General features: G+C 45.9%; 1 protein-coding gene across 1 annotated transcript in view; it reads right to left on the bottom strand.

Moving 5' to 3' along the window:
- LOC106570822 (endosomal transmembrane epsin interactor 1) overlaps positions 1-15,656 on the bottom strand; it is an 81,802-nt gene extending 66,146 nt beyond the window's left edge. Inside the window, exon 1 of the mRNA XM_045695328.2 lies at positions 15,096-15,656. Coding sequence (XP_045551284.1) covers positions 15,096-15,392 — 297 coding nt within the window. The 5' untranslated portion in view covers positions 15,393-15,656. The remainder of the gene's footprint in view (positions 1-15,095) is intronic.
- Positions 15,657-18,409: the final 2,753 nt, after the last annotated feature.

The raw sequence follows: 18,409 nt of genomic DNA, 5'->3' as shown, positions 1-18,409 counted from the left end.
CATCCTGTATACCACGGGAACACAGACACCAGTCAGCAATACATCCTGTATACCACGGGCATACAGACACCAGTCAGCAATACATCCTGTATACCACGGGCATACAGATACCAGTCAGCAATACATCTTGTATACCACGGGCACACAGACACCAGTCAGCAATACATCCTGTATACCACAGGCACACAGACACCAGTCAGCAATACATCCTGTATACCACGGGCACACAGACACCAGTCAGCAATACATCCTGTATACCACGGGCGCACAGACACCAGTCAGCAATACATCCTGTATACCACGGGAACACAGACACCAGTCAGCAATACATCCTGTATACCACGGGCATACAGACACCAGTCAGCAATACATCCTGTATACCACGGGCATACAGATACCAGTCAGCAATACATCTTGTATACCACGGGAACACAGACACCAGTCAGCAATACATCCTATATACCACGGGAATACAGACACCAGTCAGCAATACATCCTGTATACCACGGGAATTCAGACACCAGTCAGCAATACATCCTGTATACCACGGGCATACAGACACCAGTCAGCAATACATCCTGTATACCACGGGCATACAGACACCAGTCAGCAATACATCCTATATACCACGGGCATACAGACACCAGTCAGCAATACATCCTGTATACCACGGGCATACAGACACCAGTCAGCAATACATCCTGTATACCACGGGCACACAGACACCAGTCAGCAATACATCCTGTATAGCACGGGCTTACAGACACCAGTCAGCAATACATCCTGTATACCACGGGCATACAGATACCAGTCAGCAATACATCTTGTATACCACGGGAACACAGACACCAGTCAGCAATACATCCTATATACCACGGGAATACAGACACCAGTCAGCAATACATCCTGTATACCACGGGCATTCAGACACCAGTCAGCAATACATCCTGTATACCACGGGCATACAGACACCAGTCAGCAATACATCCTGTATACCACGGGCATACAGACACCAGTCAGCAATACATCCTATATACCACGGGCATACAGACACCAGTCAGCAATACATCCTGTATACCACGGGCATACAGACACCAGTCAGCAATACATCCTGTATACCACGGGCATACAGACACCAGTCAGCAATACATCCATTATACCACGGGCACACAGACACCAGTCAGCAATACATCCTGTATACCACGGGCACACAGACACCAGTCAGCAATACATCCTGTATACCACGGGCACACAGACACCAGTCAGCAATACATCCTGTATACCACGGGCATACAGACACCAGTCAGCAATACATCCTGTATACCACGGGCATACAGATACCAGTCAGCAATACATCCTGTATACCACGGGCACACAGACACCAGTCAGCAATACATCCTGTATACCACGGGCACACAGACACCAGTCAGCAATACATCCTGTATACCACGGGCACACAGACACCAGTCAGCAATACATCCTGTATACCACGGGCATACAGACACCAGTCAGCAATACATCCTGTATACCACGGGCATACAGACACCAGTCAGCAATACATCCTGTATACCACGGGCATACAGACACCAGTCAGCAATACATCCTGTATACCACGGGCATACAGACACCAGTCAGCAATACATCCTGTACACCACGGGCACACAGACACCAGTCAGCAATACATCCTGTATACCACGGGCACACAGACACCAGTCAGCAATACATCCTGTATACCACGGGCACACAGACACCAGTCAGCAATACATCCTGTATACCACGGGCACACAGACACCAGTCAGCAATACATCCTGTATACCACGGGCACACAGACACCAGTCAGCAATACATCCTGTATACCACGGGCATACAGACACCAGTCAGCAATACATCCTGTATACCACGGGCACACAGACACCAGTCAGCAATACATCCTGTATACCACGGGCACACAGACACCAGTCAGCAATACATCCTGTATACCACGGGCACACAGACACCAGTCAGCAATACATCCTGTATACCACGGGCACACAGACAACAGTCAGCAATACATCCTGCATACCACGGGCACACCGACACCAGTCAGCAATACATCCTGCATACCACGGGCACACAGACACCAGTCAGCAATACATCCTGCATACCACGGGCACACAGACACCAGTCAGCAATACATCCTGTATACCACGGGCACACAGACACCAGTCAGCAATACATCCTGTATACCACGGGCACACAGACACCAGTCAGCAATACATCCTGTATACCACGGGCACACAGACACCAGTCAGCAATACATGCTGTATACCACGGGCACACAGACACCAGTCAGCAATACATCCTGTATACCACGGGAACACAGACACCAGTCAGCAATACATCGTGTATACCACGGGCATACAGACACCAGTCAGCAATACATCCTGTATACCACGGGCACACAGACACCAGTCAGCAATACATCCTGTATACCACGGGCACACAGACACCAGTCAGCAATACATCCTGTATACCACGGGCACACAGACACCAGTCAGCAATACATCCTGTAAACACCGGCACACAGACACCAGTCAGCAATACATCGTGTATACCACGGGCATACAGACACCAGTCAGCAATACATCCTGTATACCACGGGCACACAGACACCAGTCAGCAATACATCCTGTATACCACGGGCACACAGACACCAGTCAGCAATACATCCTGTATACCACGGGCACACAGACACCAGTCAGCAATACATCCTGTATACCACGGGCATACAGACACCAGTCAGCAATACATCCTGTATACCACGGGCATACAGATACCAGTCAGCAATACATCCTGTATACCACGGGCACACAGACACCAGTCAGCAATACATCCTGTATACCACGGGCACACAGACACCAGTCAGCAATACATCCTGTATACCACGGGCACACAGAAACCAGTCAGCAATACATCCTGTATACCACGGGCATACAGACACCAGTCAGCAATACATCCTGTATACCACGGGCATACAGACACCAGTCAGCAATACATCCTGTATACCACGGGCATACAGACACCAGTCAGCAATACATCCTGTATACCACGGGCATACAGACACCAGTCAGCAATACATCCTGTATACCACGGGCACACAGACACCAGTCAGCAATACATCCTGTATACCACGGGCACACAGACACCAGTCAGCAATACATCCTGTATACCACGGGCACACAGACACCAGTCAGCAATACATCCTGTATACCACGGGCACACAGACACCAGTCAGCAATACATCCTGTATACCACGGGCACACAGACACCAGTCAGCAATACATCCTGCATACCACGGGCACACCGACACCAGTCAGCAATACATCCTGCATACCACGGGCACACAGACACCAGTCAGCAATACATCCTGCATACCACGGGCACACAGACACCAGTCAGCAATACATCCTGTATACCACGGGCACACAGACACCAGTCAGCAATACATCCTGTATACCACGGGCACACAGACACCAGTCAGCAATACATCCTGTATACCACGGGCACACAGACACCAGTCAGCAATACATGCTGTATACCACGGGCACACAGACACCAGTCAGCAATACATCCTGTATACCACGGGAACACAGACACCAGTCAGCAATACATCCTGTATACCACGGGCACACAGACACCAGTCAGCAATACATCCTGTATACCACGGGAACACAGACACCAGTCAGCAATACATCCTGTATACCACGGGCACACAGACACCAGTCAGCAATACATCCTGTATACCACAGGCACACAGACACCAGTCAGCAATACATCCTGTATACCACGGGCACACAGACACCAGTCAGCAATACATCCTGTATACCACGGGCACACAGACACCAGTCAGCAATACATCCTGTATACCACGGGCACACAGACACCAGTCAGCAATACATCCTGTATACCACGGGCACACAGACACCAGTCAGCAATACATCCTGTATACCACGGGCATACAGACACCAGTCAGCAATACATCCATTATACCACGGGCACACAGACACCAGTCAGCAATACATCCTGTATACCACGGGCACACAGACACCAGTCAGCAATACATCCTGTATACCACGGGCACACAGACACCAGTCAGCAATACATCCTGTATACCACGGGCACACAGACACCAGTCAGCAATACATCCTGTATACCACAGGCACACAGACACCAGTCAGCAATACATCCTGTATACCACGGGCACACAGACACCAGTCAGCAATACATCCTGTATACCACGGGCAAACAGACACCAGTCAGCAATACATCTTGTATACCACGGGCACACAGACACCAGTCAGCAATACATCCTGTATACCACGGGCAAACATACACCAGTCAGCAATACATCTTGTATACCACGGGCACACAGACACCAGTCAGCAATACATCCTGTATACCACGGGCACACAGACACCAGTCAGCAAAACATCCTGTATACCACGGGCACACAGACACCAGTCAGCAATACATCCTGTATACCACGGGCACACAGACACCAGTCAGCAATACATCTTGTATACCACGGGCAAACAGACACCAGTCAGCAATACATCTTGTATACCACGGGCACACAGACACCAGTCAGCAATACATCCTGTATACCACGGGCACACAGACACCAGTCAGCAAAACATCCTGTATACCACGGGCACACAGACACCAGTCAGCAATACATCCTGTATACCACGGGCACACAGACACCAGTCAGCAATACATCCTGTATACCACGGGCACACAGACACCAGTCAGCAATACATCCTGTAAACACCGGCACACAGACACCAGTCAGCAATACATCGTGTATACCACGGGCATACAGACACCAGTCAGCAATACATCCTGTATACCACGGGCATACAGACACCAGTCAGCAATACATCCTGTATACCACGGGCATACAGACACCAGTCAGCAATACATCCTGTATACCACGGGCATACAGACACCAGTCAGCAATACATCCATTATACCACGGGCACACAGACACCAGTCAGCAATACATCCTGTATACCACGGGCACACAGACACCAGTCAGCAATACATCCTGTATACCACGGGCACACAGACACCAGTCAGCAATACATCCTGTATACCACGGGCATACAGACACCAGTCAGCAATACATCCTGTATACCACGGGCATACAGATACCAGTCAGCAATACATCTTGTATACCACGGGAACACAGACACCAGTCAGCAATACATCCTATATACCATGGGAATACAGACACCAGTCAGCAATACATCCTGTATACCACGGGCATTCAGACACCAGTCAGCAATACATCCTGTATACCACGGGCACACAGACACCAGTCAGCAATACATCCTGTATACCACGGGCATACAGACACCAGTCAGCAATACATCCTGTATACCACGGGCATACAGACACCAGTCAGCAATACATCCATTATACCACGGGCATTCAGACACCAGTCAGCAATACATCGTGTATACCACGGGCATACAGACACCAGTCAGCAATACATCCTGTATACCACGGGCATACAGACACCAGTCAGCAATACATCCTGTATACCACGGGCATACAGACACCAGTCAGCAATACATCCTGTATACCACGGGCATACAGACACCAGTCAGCAATACATCCTGTATACCACGGGCACACAGACACCAGTCAGCAATACATCCTGTATACCACGGGCATACAGACATAAAACCCACCCACAACCACACACATTAATGAACACACACACACACACACATTAATGAACACACACACAGACATTAATGAACACACACACACACACACACACACACACACACACACACACACACACACACACACACACACACACACACACACACACACACACACACACACACAGTCTTGTACAGCTAACCTTGTGGGGGGACACAATTCAGTCCCCTTCAAAATCTTATTTTCCCTAACCCCTAACCCTAAAACTAACCCTAACCCGTACTCTTACCCAAACCCTAAACTTAACCTTAACCCTAACCTAAACCCTAACCTTAACCCAAAAACCTAACCCTAGCTCCTAACCCTAACCTTAAACCTAACCCTAGCTCTTAACCCTAACCCTAAAACTAAACTTAACCTTAAACCTAACCTTAGCTCCTAACAGTTTGGCTTCAGAGCGAAACACTCCACAGAAACGGCCAACTGCTTTCTTCTGGAAAATGTGAAGTCCAAGATGGACAAAGGGGGCGTTGTTGGGACTGTGTTTCTGGACATAAGGAAGGCTTTTGATACTGTTAACCATGAGATTCTCATCACAAAATTGTCCAAGTTCAACTTTTCCCCCGATGCCTTGAGATGGATGAAATCATACCTTGAAGGCAGAACTCAGTGTGTCAGAGGGAGCAATGAGCTGTCACCCACTCTTAGCTATGATGTGGGTGTGCCCCAAGGGTCAATACTGGGGCCCCTCCTGTTCAGCCTGTACATTAATGATCTGCCTTCTGTCTGTACTGGGTCTGAAGTTCAAATGTATGCAGATGATACAGTGATATATGTGCATGCAAAGAGCAAACAACAAGCTGCACAAGAACTCACTACTGTAATGGTCCAGGTTACAAAGTGGCTTAGTGACTCATGTTTGCATCTCAATGTGAAAAGAAACTGTTTGCATGTTCTTCACAAAGAGGGCAACAGATGCTACTGAACCAGATGTCTATGTGTCAAGGGAGAAGCTCCAGGTGGTATCTGATGCTACTGAACCAGATGTCTATGTATCAGGGGAGAAGCTCCAGGTGGTATCTGATGCTACTGAACCAGATGTCTATGTGTCAGGGCAGAAGCTCCAGGTGGTATCTGATGCTACTGAACCAGATGTCTGTGTATCAGTGGAGAAGCTCCAGGTGGTATCTGATGCTACTGAACCAGATGTCTGTGTATCAGGGGAGAAGCTCCAGGTGGTATCTGATGCTACTGAACCAGATGTCTATGTATCAGGGGAGAAGCTCCAGGTGGTATCTGATGCTACCGAACCAGATGTCTATGTGTCAGGGCAGAAGCTCCAGGTGGTATCTGATGCTACTGAACCAGATGTCTGTGTATCAGTGGAGAAGCTCCAGGTGGTATCTGATGCTACTGAACCAGATGTCTGTGTATCAGGGGAGAAGCTCCAGATGGTATCTGATGCTACTGAACCAGATGTCTGTGTATCAGGGGAGAAGCTCCAGGTGGTATCTGATGCTACTGAACCAGATGTCTGTGTATCAGGGGAGAAGCTCCAGGTTGTATCTGATGCTACTGAACCAGATGTCTGTGTATCAGGGGAGAAGCTCCAGGTGGTATCTGATGCTACTGAACCAGATGTCTGTGTATCAGGGGAGAAGCTCCAGGTTGTATCTGATGCTACTGAACCAGATGTCTGTGTATCAGGGGAGAAGCTCCAGGTGGTATCTGATTTTAAGTACCTTGGCATCATACTTGATTCCAACCTCTCTTTTAAAAAGCAGGTGAAAAAGGTCATTAAAATAACCAAATTCAACCTAGCTCATTTCCGATTCATACGAAATTGTTTGACTACAGAGGTAACAAAACTGTATCCTCAAATCTATGATACTCCCCCACTTAACATACTGCTTGACTAGTTGGACCCAAGCTTGCTATACAACATTAAAACCTATTCAGTCTGTCTACAAACAGGCTCTCAATGTGCCTGATAGGAAGCCCAATAGCCATCATCACTGTTACATCTTCAGAAAGCATGAGCTCCTGAGTTGGGAAAATCTTGTGCAATACACCAACGCATGTCTTGTATTCAAGATCCTAAATGGCCTGGCTCCTCCTCCACTCAGTATTGCTGTTAAACAGAAAACCCAAACATATGGCAGCAGATCCACAAGGTCTGCCATGAGAGGTGACTGTATAGTTCCCTTAAGGAATAGCACCTTTAGTAAATCCGCTTTCTCTGTGAGAGCTTCCCATGTCTGGAATACACTGCCACCAGACACACATAACTGCACCACATATCACACTTTCACAAAATGCATGAAGACATGGCTAAAGGCCAATCAGATTTGTGAACATAATCCCTAGCTGTGTATTGCCGCTTTCCATGTTGTCTGTTGTCTGTAGCTTGTGAGGTGTGGAAACACTTTGTTGCTCTTATGGATTTTGTCTTGTTGCTTTTTGTTCTATGTTTCTCTGTCTGTATGCTACATCTTGCTTGTCTTATGTTGCTCTGTCTGTATGCTACGTCTTGCTTGTCCTATGTTGCTCTGTCTGTATGCTACGTCTTGCTTGTCCTACGTTGCTCTGTCTGTATGCTACGTCTTGCTTGTCCTATGTTGCTCTGTCTGTATGCTACGTCTTGCTTGTCCTATGTTTCTCTGTCTGTATGCTACGTCTTGCTTGTCCTACGTTGCTCTGTCTGTAAGCTACGTCTTGCTTGTCCGACGGTGCTCTGTCTGTATGCTACGTCTTGCTTGTCCTATGTTGCTCTGTCTGTATGCTACGTCTTGCTTGTCCTACGTTGCTCTGTCTGTATGCTACGTCTTGCTTGTCCTACGTTGCTCTGTCTGTATGCTACGTCTTGCTTGTCCTATGTTGCTCTGCGTGTGCTCACTGCTCAATGATTATCTATATTGTAATTGTTTTTAATAACCTGCCCAGGGACTGCGGTTGAAAATTAGCCGGCTGGCTAAAACCGGCACTTTTACTGAAACGTTGATTAATGTGCACTGTCCCTGTAAAAATAAAATAAACTCAAACCCCAAAACTAACCCTAGCTCCTAACCCTTAATGTAATTCTAACCCTAACACTTATTCTAACCTTAACCCTAAACCCCCTAGAAATAGCATTTGACCTCATGGGGACTAACAAATTATCCTCTGGTATCAATGCGTGTGCTCTAAATCATGGTGCTTCCTGTTCTACCCAGCTCCTTCATTGTGGTTCTGATATGGCTCTCATAGAACCAGAGATATCTGAACTATCTGACACTACCGACACAGGGGCTGGAACCACCTTTCATACACACAGGGGTTGGAACCACCTTTCACATACACAGGGACTGGAACCACCTGTCATACACACAGGGACTGAAACCACCTTTCATACACACAGGGACTGAAACCACCTTTCATACACACAGGGACTGGAACCACCTTTCATACACACAGGGACTGGAACCACCTTTCATACACACAGGGACTGGAACCACCTTTCACATACACAGGGGCTGGAACCACCTTTCATACACACAGGGACTGAAACCACCTTTCATACACACAGGGACTGGAACCACCTTTCATAGACACAAGGACTGGAACCACCTTTCACATACACAGGGGCTGGAACCACCTTTCATACACACAGGGACTGAAACCACCTTTCATACACACAGGGACTGGAACCACCTTTCATACACACAGGGGCTGGAACCACCTTTCATACACACAGGGACTGGAGCCACCTTTCATACACACAGGGACTGGAACCACCTTTCATACACACAGGGACTGGAACCACCTTTCATACACACAGGGACTGGAACCACCTTTCACACACACAGGGCCTGGAGCCACCTTTCATACACACAGGGGCTGGAACCACCTTTCACACACACAGGGACTGAAACCACCTTTCATACACACAGGGGCTGGAGCCACCTTTCATACACACAGGGGCTGGAGCCACCTTTCATACACACAGGGACTGGAACCACCTTTCATACACACAGGGACTGGAACCACCTTTCATACACACAGGGACTGGAACCACCTTTCATACACACAGGGACTGGAACCACCTTTCATACACACAGGGACTGGAACCACATTTCATATACACAGGGACACAGACGCACACAGGCCTATATCTGGATGATCTCTATAGTCCCAGTGGGTCTGAGGATCTTAAAAAGGACAGAGCTCTGGACCTACTCTTCTAGTAGGTAGTAGTATGATCCAAGTAGTTTCCAATACCACCAGAAACAGGCCTGTTAATTCAAGTACTGATAAAATGTCTCTCTCAAGAGAAGACCAACTGAGAGACTTTTCCTCCTCCTAATACTCTGACCAGATTCTTATCAAGCCAGGCCAATCCACATGATTAAATCCACTGGTAATAAATTAACATCTAGTGACAGGACTCACTGACGGAGCCGCTGCAGGGGGTTTTGGGGGATGGAATCTTGCTTCTCCAGGTGTGCCTACTCCGTTTACACTCCACTCCCTATATAGTGCACTATATTGACCAGAGCCATATCCCCTACATAATGCACTACATTGACCAGAGCCCTATGCCCTACATTGACTAGAGTCCTATCCCCTACATAGTGCACTATATTGACCAGAGTCTCATGGGAGTAGAGCGAATAGGATGTCATTTGAGACGTAGCCTCTCTCTGCATCCTCGTCTCCCATCACCCCACCTCATCCAGTGCATAACTGACTCAATATGTGGCTGCTGCATATATATTATTTTATTTAAGTAGGCAAGTCAGTTAAGAACACATTCTTATTTACAAAGACGGCCTACCCCGGACGACGCTGGGCCAATTGTGCGCCGCCCTATGGGACTCCCAATCACGGCCGGATGTGATTCAGCCTGGATTCGAACCAGGGACTGTAGTGACACCGCTTACACTGAGATGCAGTGCCTTAGACCGCTGCGCCCCCGCTGAGCATATATGAGTCTCACCACTAATAGTTCTTGTATGGACTGAGCTGACCTGCTTGTCATTGGATTGTTACGGTATGATATCCATTTCAGAGAGTTTCACCTATAGATTCTTCAAGTCCATGTGAAGTATGTTTTCAATTAGGGTTGTTTAAGTTCAGCTGAGGTGAATATCAACTTGTGGGAATGTTGTCAAATATAAGGTTGTGTACATCTTGTGTGGATGTTGTCTAAGGTTGTGGGAATGTTGTTTAAGGTTGTTGGAATGTTGTTAAAAAGTTGTCTGAAGACTGTGTGAATGTTGTCTAAGGTTGAATGAATGGTTTCTGAATGTTGTAAAAGGTTGTGTGAATGTTTTCTGACTTACTCTGACATAATGAACCAAAGCAGAGAGTGTCTGCTTCCTTCAGCTTCCTGTGAAGGCTACAGCACCACACTTCCCAACAATAACTACAGAGTCACTCAACAGACCGTAACTCCCTTACACAGATTTCCTGGAACATGGCAGTATGCTGCGTGAGTCGGTATGTTGGCTGAGGAGTGATTTGCTGGTGGACATTAAAAAAAGCACTTTAAACAGGAGAATTTGCCATGTCTTTCACACAATATTATTCACTTTTCACAAATGTAGAAGCACATTGGCCTACTTCACATCTTCAAAGACCAAGAGAAATATACACCACCTTAAAGTAGTCCCTATAGATCAGTGTGAAAACCCTACAGTAGTCCCTATAGATCAGTGGGAAAACCCTACAGTAGACCCTATAGATCAGTGGGAAAACCCTACCGTAGACCCTATAGATCAGTGGGGAAACCCTACATTAGTCCCTATAGATCAGTGGGAAAACCCTACAGTAGACCCTATAGATCAGTGGAAAAACCCTACAGTAGTCCCTATAGATCAGTGGGAAAACCCTACAGTAGACCCTATAGATCAGTGGGAAAACCCTACAGTAGACCCTATAGATCAGTGGGAAAACCCTACAGGTGACCCTATAGATCAGTGGGAAAACCCTACAGTAGTCCCTATAGATCAGTGGGAAAACCCTACAGTAGACCCTATAGATCAGTGGGAAAACCCTACAGTAGACCCTATAGATCAGTGTGAAAACCCTACAGTAGACCCTATAGATCAGTGTGAAAACCCTACAGTAGACCCTATAGATCAGTGGGAAAACCCTACAGTAGTCCCTATAGATCAGTGTGAAAACCCTACAGTAGACCCTATAGATCAGTGTGAAAACCCTACAGTAGACCTTATAAATCAGTGTGAAAACCCTACAGTAGACCTTATAGATCAGTGTGAAAACCCTACAGTATACCCTATAGATCAGTGTGAAAACCCTACAGTAGACCTTATAAATCAGTGTGAAAACCCTACAGTAGACCTTATAGATCAGTGTGAAAACCCTACAGTATACCCTATAGATCAGTGTGAAAACCCTATAGTAGACCTTATAGATCAGTGTGAAAACCCTACAGTAGTCCCTATAGATCAGTGTGAAAACCCTACAGTAGACCCTATAGATCAGTGTGAAAACCCTACAGTAGACCCTATAGATCAGTGTGAAAACCCTACAGTAGACCCTATAGATCAGTGGGAAAACCCTACAGTAGTCCCTATAGATCAGTGTGAAAACCCTACAGTAGACCCTATAGATCAGTGTGAAAACCCTACAGTAGACCTTATAAATCAGTGTGAAAACCCTACAGTAGACCTTATAGATCAGTGTGAAAACCCTACAGTATACCCTATAGATCAGTGTGAAAACCCTATAGTAGACCTTATAGATCAGTGTGAAAACCCTACAGTAGTCCCTATAGATCAGTGTGAAAACCCTACAGTAGACCCTATAGATCAGTGTGAAAACCCTACAATATCTCAGAATACTCTTTAATCATTTCACATTCTTGGGAAGAACAACAACAACAAAAAAACACAAATTGTGCTCAATCTCGTTGCTACCAGTAGAATCTGCAAAATGTCAGTTTCTCTCCAGAAGTATTTTGTGATGAAACTGAAAGAGTCTAATACGCCCAACTGAAGTGGTCTGTCACAGTGGCTGAACAGATTAGGACTAAACACTGGCATTATTTGGGGGTTTGGCCGGCCTGGCAGTCACCATTGTATTTAGTCTGAGTAGCAGTAGTAGCTAGACAAGCATGTAACCTCTGGGTTAAAGTCTTAGAGATGTTAGAAAAGCCATTGTACAATGCACAGTCCCATTTTAAAAGAACAACAATGTTCAATGCTTAATGAACCCTTTATTAGGCCTATGTAGATTCTTAACAAGTGAATCCATACTACTAGTTAGGTCTATGTAAAATGTTTCTAACTGGTCCTTACACTGTAGCTCAGTCTTCTCTAAACTCTATTGTAGGCTACAATTCTCTGTCTTCTCTAAACTAAAGCATGGGTGAGCTGAGATCAGTCTGTTGCAGAGAGAGGGAGAGCATTATAAAGTATTTTAGGACTCGTGAGGCGATAAGGTTTCTCCATATAACCAGGTTAGAATCGATGTGTCTGAGAGGAGATGTGTATCAGGCAGCAGGAAGGGATGCTCAACAAGCAATATAGCCTTTTATTACACTATTATATAAACCAAGATGGAGAAAGACCAGGGGCTGCATCCCACAATAACACCCTATTCCCTATTATTTAGTGCACTACTTTTGACCAGGGTCCAGAAAGATTACACTATGTAGGGAATAGGGTACTATTTAGGACATCGCCCAAGATGGACATCCTGGAGAAATAAATGTCAAAGCTCCGGGTCTGGTTCAGAATGTGTTTTCCAAGAGAAATATTAGTCACAATGTTCTCTGAGAAAATGTGGTGATTTGAGATTAGCTTCCTGGGGGTGAAGACAGTCACAGACCAGGAAATGCCTAGTGGTACTGGTGAGTAATAAGTAGGTTATAACCCTTGACCCTGATACTGACATGCATGACAATAGGACAGTAGTAGTCCCCTACAGTAGCCCTACAGATCAGTGTGAAAACCCTACAGTAGACCCTACAGATCAGTGGGAAAACCCTACAGTAGGCCTTATAGATCAGTGTGAAAACTCTACAGTAGACCTTATAGATCAGTGGGAAAACCTTACAGTAGTCCCTATAGATCAGTGTGAAAACCCTACAGTAGTCCCTATAGATCAGTGGGAAAACCTTACAATAGGCCCTATAGATCAGTGGGGAAACCCTACAGTAGGCCCTATAGATCAGTGTGAAAACCCTACAGTAGTCCCTATAGATCAGTGGGAAGACCCTACAGTAGTCCTTATAGATCAGTGTGAAAACCCTACAGTAGTCCTTATAGATCAGTGGGAAAACCCTACAGTAGACCCTATAGATCAGTGTGAAAACCCTACAGTAGACCCTATAGATCAGTGGGAAAACCCTACAGTAGGCCCTATAGATCAGTGGGAAAACCCTACAGTAGTCCTTATAGATCAGTGTGAAAACCCTACAGTAGTCCCTATAGATCAGTGGGAAAACCCTACAGTAGTCCTTATAGATCAGTGTGAAAACCCTACAGTAGTCCCTATAGATCAGTGGGAAAACCCTACAGTAGTCCCTATAGATCAGTGGGAAAACCCTACAGTAGGCCCTGTAGATCAGTGGGAAACCCCTACAGTAGGCCCTGTAGATCAGTGGGAAACCCCTACAGTAGGCCCTGTAGATCAGTGGGAAACCCCTACAGTAGGCCCTGTAGATCAGTGGGAAACCCCTACAGTAGGCCCTGTAGATCAGTGGGAAACCCCTACAGTAGGCCCTGTAGATCAGTGGGAAACCCCTACAGTAGGCCCTGTAGATCAGTGGGAAACCCCTACAGTAGGTCCTATAGATCAGTGGGAAAACCTTACAGTGATTTGAGATTAGCTTCCTGGGGGTGAAGACAGTCACAGACCAGGAAATGCCTAGTGGTACTGGTGAGTAATAACTAGGTTATAACCCTTGACCCTGATACTGACATGCATGACAATAGGACAGTAGTAGTCCCTTATTTGGACTGACTGATTTATAAAGAAACAGATTTGGATTTAAACTTTATTTCTACCCAGTCATTTCTGACAATCTGGTCCACACACATAGTATCTAACTGCAGGGGTTACCAACATAAACCACCCTAAAATAATGTCAACTGTCAACACACAAGTAGCCTTATGCTAGGGGACAATCTAAAATAGCATCTAGATACGACACCAGGCTAGAGCTCGACCATGTCTGTTTCTGGTGGATTTGATTGGCTAAATGCCATAACCAGAGTGTGATTTGCGTAATAGTTCCAGAACTGCTACACGACCTGTTGATAGAGTCCTATGTCCTATCATAGACCAAGAACACGGAGAGTCATTCAAATACTGCCTTCTTATTCATTCATTATGTGTGGGTGATGTTAATAAACCTAGAATGTAACTATACTCACTGAAGACCCAGCCCAGAAAGGGCATGCGTTTCGGATGGGTGGAGAGCTACTGAGGGAGAGAGCTCCGAAGGAGAGCGCGACCATGGAGCAGCCGAGAACCAGCTGCAGTAATCCGAGGGAGAGCAGCGGGCGGCCGGGGAGCAGCGCTGGGAGCAGCCTGGACTGAGAACCAGGCATGCGAGAGGCAGATATGCAGCGGGGCGGCCGGATCCTGAACGTCGGGTCTGCCAACTGAGAGGCCAGCGGAACCCTGGTTACAGGGCAACACGATCCGGGGAGAACTACCGGGAGAGACATTGGAGACGCGCTAGCGGAGAAAGGACAGCGAACTAACGAACGTAGATCGAAGGTGAACTCCAAGCGAGGAGGCGGTTGCTCATTTTAGTTTAGTTCCCAAATTAAAGCGGAGATCTGTCCGTTGAGTTCGTGGATCTTAGCGTCATTATCGAGGTGGCTGAGTTTGAAGTTTTAAAATAACTGCTCTCTGTGACCAGGGCTAGGATTGCGTTTCACATATTTTGGCAGAGGCACAAGAAGGGCGGTGGAGGAGAGGCGGGGGTGCGTGGGAATAGGCCACACATCTCCGACCCCGACTGTTATGACCAAGTGTTGAGGGCCGAGAGGGGATATTTCGCTGTTAAATGAATCAATGATTTCATTCTTACTTCTGCAGGTAGATTTTACTTTGAGTCAAGGCCGTCGTCATTATTTGTACGGAAAATTAATTGATAAAGGAGATTCATTAGGCTACGTCTTATTGTGTTTTGATGACAACTTAACTAAATAAAAATATGTGCGTATTAGGTAGTTGTGGAATTGGTAGATTACTTGTTAGATATTACTGCACTGTCGGGAACTAGAAGCACAAGCATTTTTTTCGCTACACTCGCAATAACATCTGCTAACCATGTGTCTGTGACCAATAACATTTGATTTGATCTAATCTCACACTCCCCTACCCTTACAGAGCAACATTTGTTGAGATGACAGTCCGTAATATGTATAACCTGTTTACACATACAACACTAATGTTAACAGTAGCTGAAGTTCTGGTAAAAGAACGTATTAAGATTAGGATCATTTTATTTGTCAATTGCACACAAGGTCCAACCGAAATGTGACTTTCGCTTTAAACCCAAACCCTCTGAAAGACACACATAAACACATAGATGCATACATACACTATATACAAATATATAGTCACCTCTTCACATTAGTGGATTCGGCTATTTCAGCAACACAAGTTGTTGACAGGTGTATAAAATCTAGCACACAGCCATGTAATTTCCATAGACATACATTGGCAGTAAAATGTCTTTACTGAAGAGCTCAGTTACTTTCAACATGGCACCGTCATAGGATGCCACCTTTCCAACAAGTCAGTTAGTCAAATTTCTGCCCTGCTAGAACTGCCCCGGTCAACTGTAAGCGCTGTTATTGTGAAGTGGAAACTAGGAGCAACAATAGCTCAGCCGCAAAGTGGTAGCCCACACAAGCTCACAGAACGAGACCGCCGAGTGCTGAAGCCCGTAGCGCGTAAAAATCATCTGTCCTCGGTTGCAACACTCACTACCGAGTTCCAAACTACTTCTGGAAGCAACGTCAGCACAAGAACTGTTCGTCTGGAGCTTCATGAAATGGGTTTCCATGACCGAGCAGCCACACACAAGCCTAAGATCACCATGCGCAATACCAAGCATCGGCTGAAGTGGCGTAAAGCTTGCCACCATTGGACTTTGGATTAGTGGAAATGCGTTCTACGGAGCGATGAATCACGCTTCACCATCTAGCAGTCGGAAGGACCAATCTGGGTTTAGCGGAAAGCCTTCCCAGAAGAGTGGAGGCTGTTATAGCAGCAAAGGGGGGAACAACTCCATACTAATGCCCATGATTTTGGAATGAGATGTTCGACGAGCAGGTGTCTACATACTTTCGGTCATGTAGTGTCCCGTGTGGCCCCGTGTGGCTCAGTTGGTAGAGCATGGTGTTTGCAACGCCAGGGTTGTCGGTTCGATTCCCATGGGGGACCAGTACGGGAAAAAATAAATAAATGTATGAAATGTATACATTTACTACTGTAAGTCGCTCTGGATAAGAGTGTCTGCAAAATGACTAAAATGTAAAAAATGTAATGTAGTGCACATACAGACATACAGGACCAGGGAAAAGTTTGGACACACCTATTCATTCAAGGTTTTTTCTTTATTTTTACTATTTTCTACATTGTAGAATAAAGGTGAAACCATCAAAACTATGAAATAATACATATGGAATCATGTTCTAAAGAAAAAGTGTTCAACAAATCAAAATATATTTATATTTGATATATGTCAGAGTAGCCTCCCTTTGCCTTGCTGACAGCTTTGCATATTCCTGGCATTCTCTCAACCAGCTTCATGAGGTAGTCACCTGGAATGCATTTCAATTAACAGGTGTGCCTTGTTAAAAGTGAATTTGTGGAATTTCTTTCCTTCTTAATGCGTTCGAGCCAATCAGTTGTGTTGTGACAAGGTAGGGTTGGTATACAGAAGATAGCCCTATTTGGTAAAAGACCAAGTCAATATTATGGCAAGAACAGCTCAAATAAGCAAAGAGAAACTACAGTCCAATATTACTTTAAGACACAAACGTCAGTTAATACAGAAGATTTCAAGAACTTTGAAAGTGCAGACGCAAAAAACGCTAAAACACCAGTCTCAACAGCAACAGTGAAGAGGCGACTCCAGGATGCTGACCTTCTAGGCAGAGTTCCTCTGTCCAGTGTCTATGTTCTTTTACCCCTCTTAATCTTTTACTTTTATTAGCCAGTCTGAGATATGGATTTTTCTTTGCAACTCTGCCTAGAAGGCCAGCATCCGGGAATCACCTCTTGACATTGAGACTGGTGTTTTGAGGGTACTATTTAATGAAGCTGCCAGTTGAGGACTTGTGAGGCGTCTGTTTCTCAAACTAGTCACTCTAATGTACTTGTCCTCTTGCTCAATTGTGCACCGGGGCCTCCCACTCCTCTTTCTATTCTGGTTAGAGCCCGTTTGCGCTGTTCTGTGAAGGGAGTAGTACACAGCGTTGTACGAGATCTTCAGTTTTTTTGCAATTTCTCGCATGGAATAGCCTTCATTTCTCAGAACAAGAATACACTGATGAGTTTCAGAAGAAGGGTCTTTGTTTCTGGCCATTTTGAGCCTGTAATCGAACCCACAAATGCTGATGCTCCAGATACTCAACTAGTCTAAAGAAGGTCAGTTTTACTGCTTCCTTAATCAGCACAACAGTTTTCAGCTGTGCTAACAAAATTGCAAAAGGGTTTTCTAATG

This window comes from Salmo salar, chromosome 15, assembly GCF_965601325.2.
Source record: "Salmo salar chromosome 15, fSalSal1, whole genome shotgun sequence".
Classification (NCBI taxonomy): Eukaryota; Metazoa; Chordata; class Actinopteri; order Salmoniformes; family Salmonidae; genus Salmo; species Salmo salar.
Note: the sequence above shows the minus strand (reverse complement) of the source record. Positions and strands in the feature narration are given on the sequence as shown.